At 38.1% G+C, this 6,215-nt stretch overlaps 1 protein-coding gene across 2 annotated transcripts in view; it reads right to left on the bottom strand.

Moving 5' to 3' along the window:
- OGT (O-linked N-acetylglucosamine (GlcNAc) transferase) overlaps positions 1 to 6,215 on the bottom strand; it is a 49,669-nt gene that overhangs the window by 20,936 nt on the left and 22,518 nt on the right. For both annotated transcript variants that reach the window (XM_004694481.2, XM_004694482.2), the window contains exons 10-18: positions 5,984 to 6,137; positions 5,797 to 5,898; positions 5,165 to 5,344; positions 4,318 to 4,476; positions 4,083 to 4,172; positions 2,770 to 2,895; positions 2,198 to 2,368; positions 1,966 to 2,082; positions 1,704 to 1,874 (exon numbers count right to left, since the gene is read on the bottom strand). In XM_004694481.2, the coding sequence (XP_004694538.1) occupies positions 1,704 to 1,874; positions 1,966 to 2,082; positions 2,198 to 2,368; positions 2,770 to 2,895; positions 4,083 to 4,172; positions 4,318 to 4,476; positions 5,165 to 5,344; positions 5,797 to 5,898; positions 5,984 to 6,137 (1,270 nt within the window). The remainder of the gene's footprint in view (positions 1 to 1,703; positions 1,875 to 1,965; positions 2,083 to 2,197; positions 2,369 to 2,769; positions 2,896 to 4,082; positions 4,173 to 4,317; positions 4,477 to 5,164; positions 5,345 to 5,796; positions 5,899 to 5,983; positions 6,138 to 6,215) is intronic.

Genomic DNA, 6,215 nt, shown 5'->3' with positions numbered 1-6,215 from the left:
AAAAAAAAAAAGTTCTATCCACAGTTGTCTTTTTAAAAAATGCAAAAATGGGGCCCTCCCTGGTGGCACAGCGGGTTAAAGCACAACACTAAGAAATTAAAGCCACCTCAGTATGAGTTTGATCCCCGCCTGCCCAGAGGTGATCCACATGGTGCGGTAGACCTCTCCTGACCCACCTGCTGCTCCCCTTAGTAGTGTGCTTCATCAGTGGACCTGTTCTGCTCCCTACTCTGTCTCTGGTGAAGCCTCTCACCGCCCCTGCACCTCTGGCCTGTACCCCAGTTCTGTATGCACAAATAAATCTTTTTTAAAAATGCAAAAATGATGTAACAATTACAAGTCATATCAAAGTACTATTACAAAATATTTGTGGTATCTTAAAAGAAGTAAAAAATTTAGAGCATTATCTTAATGGTGGGGGGTAGGAGACTGATCTGTGAAACTCACTCTATCCAGAATTCTCTTTAAATATCCTATTAATCCAACATCGTTTTTGCTCACTCTTTCGATGATTGAAATGTCTTTTCTAAAGGATATTCACTTCAAAGTTAAACTTAAATAATCACTCCCAATGATCTCTACACTAAAATGCTCTCTCCCTCTCAATAGTATTCACTATCTCTGGGCTTTTGTGTACACAATGATAGTCTTTTCTTACAATCCCCCACACATCTGAGTACTGCATACAATTCTATGCAATTATTCCAGATATGTAGGGGGCATTTCACATATATGGGCATTGTGTTCTACACAAGATTATTTGTCCCTGTGCCTTTCAGGAACTATACTTGCTTCTCCTTAAGACAAGTAGAGCTGCCCTACCATTTAAAATGACAGGTGCAAATCTCTCCCTGCTCCCTGAAAGTAGACTGTTCCTATGTGGTAAAAGATTGGTAGGTTATTTTGGTGGACTAAGAATGTTCAACCACATTCAGAGGACAGGGTAAAATCTACAACTAGAGGGAGAAAACAGACTCCTGTCTAATACAAACTGAGAGCAAATATTTAATTTCTTTACCTGAATAGGAGGAGGCTGCCTGTGAAAGCAGAGATCATTTTGACCACCGTTGATAGAAACTTTTTTTATTATGCCACTAACATTTCACTTCTAAGAGGTCAGAAATCCTTGTCTTGTGTACAACCTTTTGACAGTTATATATTCACTTATTCCCAAGTATGTACAAATCCAAGTGATATATATACTACTATAGCTAAGAAATAAATCCTAGAACAATTTAGTTCGAGGAAGGCTACAAACCCATTATAGTGTTGTGGCTAGAAATAAAAGTATGTCCTAAATATGAGAGAAACAGAAAAGAACGGGAATCGATGAAGCAAGGAAGGGTGTGGGGGTGAGAGAGGCTTAAAGACAGGAATTCCTAGAGGTAGAGTCTGAAACTGAGAATCTTAAAAGATGAGTAAAATTTAACTAGGAAAAGGATTTGAATTACACAGCAAAAAACTATGATACATACAGATAATGCACCACTGACAAAAGCAAAGCAACAAACAGGGATTAACAAGATTATAAACAAAGTAGAATCTTATAAAGTAAACCACTGGCTAAAGCCAGGAGACTTTTATAATAGAAAAACCTTAGATTTAAGATGCAAATTTCTACTAATGGTGCTTTCCTCCTAGAGTTATCAGGAGATAAATGCATGGATACTGGTACATATTATGGCCTACTATTCTTTTCTCACCTGGGTAGTTGCCAGTCCATTGCTAATACTGAATCCATTAATTGTTATCTGAATTTGTCCTCTGTTAATCATCTCAATAATTGCTTCTGCAATAGTATTCATAGGAATGACAGGCATATTAAGAGCAGTATTACTACTGTCTGCATTGTCTCCTCCATCAGGACATTTCATCTGAGGAAAAAAAGACACAAAAAGCATCACTAGGGATAAGATTCTAAATGCAAATAATTTTATTTCAATCACAATATTGACAGGTGCTTACCTTGACAATTTTCACATCAGGTAGACTATCAAGAAATGCTTTGAGGTCGATACCATTCAGAACAATTCGATTGTCGTAAATATGTCCATTGGACTTAAAATCGATGACTGCTTTTTTCTAATGAAAAAAAAAAACATTAGGACATGTCTTTCAGGAGGCATAGGAACAACAGTAAAGAAATAAATGTCTACAGTTCTTTATAATTCCCGCATAACACTGTTTTTATACCTACCTTCAGGTGAGGAAACATATTAGCATGATCACCAATAAAGAAAGTATGAGGCATATAAGCCAGTTTCTCAGAATATTGCTCAGCAACCTCAGCTGGTGAAGTTTCCTGATCAGTAATGATATAATCCATGAAAAGTGCACCACTAGTCCCAGGGTATCCCAGCCACATTGCCTTTAAAAAAAAAAAAACAAAACAAAACCAAAAAACAAACCAATAACCTTCATCCAAAGTTTCCAAATAAGTAAGTAAACAAACAAGGAGGTAGGACTTCTGTAGCCAAGAGCAATTATGTACTATTTTACAATCACTTTTGAAGTGCTTAAATGCTATACTAGTTTACAGACAAAACAAATGTTTATATCCAACTATGAATTCTCATCTCCATATACATATAGGCAATTATGTTCCACACTGAAAATTCTTAGCCCCATGCATTTCAAAAACTACACTTATTTTCCCTAAGTCAAATGTATATGCACTACTATTTTAAATGCCAGGTAATCAAAGTAGAATGTACCAGTATCTTTTTATCCCAATATACTGTGAGCAATTATCATTATTAATTCTTTTACCTGAATAGGAGCTGGCCTGAGAGCAAATAGTTCGTTTCGCGCACCCTTGGTATAACCATTCATATTTACAAGGATATGTATTCCATCCTGATGGATGCGATCAGCTGCTTTCCCATTGCATGGTATCTATGGAATAAAAACGTTAAGAATTCACTATGTGTAACTTCAGACTAATTCAGTTAGTTTTAAAGGCATTAAACAGAATTCAGATTCCCAGATGCAAGAATTACATTAAAGGAGGGTAAAAATACGGTTACGTGCCATTAAAATAGGCCTAAAGAGGGCCCTCCCTCATGGCACAGCTGGCTAAAGCACTGCACTAAGAAGCTTAAGCCACTTCTGCATGAGTTCAATTCCCGCCTGCCCCGGAGGTGACCACATGGCGTGGCAGACCTCTCCTGACCCGCCCGCTGCTCCCCTCAGCAGTGTACTTCGTCGATCTGCCTGTTCTGCTCCCCACTCTGTCTCTGGTGAATCCTCTCACCCTCCGCATCTCTGGCCTGTACCCCAGTTCCATATGAATAAATAAATCTTTAAAAAAAAATAGGCCTAAAGAATTTCTAAATCTCACATTTATCACAGGTTTCAAGCTTAAATTTATTATGAAACTTGCATGTTCCTAAAGGAAACAGCAATACAAGTTTAGAAATAAAGATAACCAATAAGCAAAGGCACATAAAACTAGCTGTACCAGGGCCCTCCCTGGTAGCGCAACGGATTAAGACACAGTGCTGGGAAGCCGGCTGCAGCCTTGTCCGAGCGAGTTAGATCCCCAGCCCTGGCCAGGGAGGTGACCCCACATAGCACAGACCTCTCCTGTCATACCCGCTGCGCCCCTCAGCAGTGTACTTCATCAATCTGCCTAATCTGCTCCCCACTCTGTCTCTGGTGAATTCTCTCACCACCCCTGCACCTCTGGCTTGTACTCCAGTTCAGTATGCATAAATAAATCTTTTTTAAAAAAGAAAAAAAGGCATATCAGATTTTTTATTCCTTCAAATGACCTATTCATTTTTCTACTAAGCCATTATCTTGTTGAACTTATTCAGGTTATATCAAATATATACTGATTCAATCTCCAACAAAAGTTTTATGCCCAAACACAAATATTCATTTGCAACCTCACTATAACCAAGGTTTTAGATGTGTTTTAAATGTAAATGAGCAAGGAAGTTAAGAATGCAATTGCCAATATGCAGTATCTGATGTTCAATATTCAGTATCTGATATCATGAAAAATACAAGCTAATAAGCCAACAGTTTGTTCACCATTTGCTCAACATTAAAAGCTAGTAATTTAATAGTTAACCTACCTGAGAAAGATCAATGAAATGATTGGCTTCTGCCATCACCTTCACTCGGAAGTTTGTGCCATCATCTGGGCTCAGAGCATAACAGAATACCTGAAAGGTAGCACATTGAATATTTAATAACCTTGGCTTAAATCTTTCTAAAAGACACTGGAGCCTTAACAACTGATGAGTAAAGTCACTACTGTGGATTAATTTGTTGTAACAAAAATAGTGAATCTGCAAATCCCATTCTTACCTCAAATTTATCGGGATTGTGCATGCCTGGAATAGACTGCATGAGGTGTGAAGTAGGATGATTTCCAAAGTCAGAACTCACATATCCTACACGCAATCGACCATCACTGAGCTTCAAGTCTTTCGGATGTTCATATGGTGGTTTGTGAAGAACATTAATCTACCAATGGAATGTAGTGCTCATTAGTAACATTAAATCAATAAATTTTCCTCCAAGAAAAGTGACTAAAAACACACCACCAAACCTGTACTTCACACCTGTTGGGAATGGTTTGCCCAGAATACTTCATTTAATTCATATGTCAGTTCAACAAAACCTTAGCAGTTTATATGCTTCATATTTTGACTTGTTCCTGAAGTCTATGAAAAGCCTGAGCATATAAAAAATTTGTAGAAAAATTTGTAGGAAGGACACAGTGTGGACAGAGCATGACAAACCCTGCATTACAGTAAATTCTTTAGGAAAGTATTTTTAAAATAATTCTTTCCATGTAGCACTCCAATCTACTCTGCCAAGCAAATTCCCACCAAATTCTCAAATCAGTACTCTTAATTCATAAAGGTGAGTATAAAACACCAAATGCTTTATTATGCCATATCATGGTTTTCAAATTAAAGGGTAATATAATCAGTGTATTTTAGACTTACATTTCATAGGATGGAGGGGGGGGGTTATAATCAAGATCAAGCTCTAACAACAGAAAAAGCACCCAGAACGGCGTATAAGTTTCAATGCTCAACATGGGTGTTGTTCACCTTATGATAATTCATTAAACTACTCATTTGATTCAAGTCATTTTCTTTATCAGTTTTACAACAACAATAAAAAAAGAACAAAACGATCACACCTTATCCAAGCAGAGGTTCCCATGCCTCTCAGCAATAGCCTTCCTGAAGCCATGAGAAAGAGGGTATAGCATACTATGATGTGGATGCACAGAAGGCAGCCTATTCTTCTCTAATTGGTCAGCCACAATACTGACCAACTTCTTCATTCGCTCATCATAATCTGTCCAATCACAGACAATCTAGAGGCAGCAAAAAAACGTTATTCATAAAATTTTATTCCAGAATTTAACATTCTGTGTCTCTGTCAGATAGGGGCCTCCCTGGTGTTGCAGAGGTTTAAGTCTCAGCACTATCATGGATGTGTCCCAAGTTCAATCCCCAGCCAGGGAGCTGACCCAACATATGGCACAGTAGACCTCTCCTGTCTCTCACACTGCTCCCCTCAGCAGTGTATTTCAGTCGATCTGTCTGTTCTGCTCCCCACTGTCTCTGGTAAAGCCTCTCACAACCCCATACCCCTGCACCTCTGGCCTATACCCAAGTTTATCTATGCATAAATAAATCTTTAAAAATTGTATGTCAGGTAATGATTTTTAAAAAAAACTGTCCAAAATCAGGCTTAAATTATTAAGACACATAGCAATTTAAAAAGTGACAACTGAAAGCCAATCACTGGCCTGTTATTCTTTACCTGTAGGCAATGTGCCAAGTTACAATAAGCATCAGGAAAGTCAGGTTTAAGTTTCAGAGCAGTGCGGTAAGAAGCTATTGCTTCTGGAATATTCCCTGAATCCTAGAAATAAATAAAATGGGATGGTAAAAGCTTCCTAAATTAAACATTAGGTGCTAAGATTCATTTGTTATAAAAACAGCAGTACCTTGTGAATAGAAGCCAGATTGCTGTGGGCATCTGCAAATGCAGGGTTAATCTGAATGGCACGAGTGTAACACTGCAAGGCTCCCTGAACATCCTGCATCTCTTTTAGAGTGTTTCCCATATTTGAGTAGGCATCAGCAAAGGTAGGACTGATTCTGACAAAAGAGGACAACGGTTTTGTTCATCCAGTACAAAAACCTTTAGCCCCTTTAATGTGAATTTAGTCTGTTATC

This window comes from Condylura cristata, unplaced genomic scaffold (genome assembly GCF_000260355.1).
Source record: "Condylura cristata isolate star-nosed mole 26May11 unplaced genomic scaffold, ConCri1.0 scaffold00043, whole genome shotgun sequence".
Lineage (NCBI taxonomy): Eukaryota > Metazoa > Chordata > Mammalia > Eulipotyphla > Talpidae > Condylura > Condylura cristata.
The sequence above is the reverse complement of the archived record's forward strand: the minus strand, read 5'-3'. Positions and strand labels throughout refer to the sequence as shown.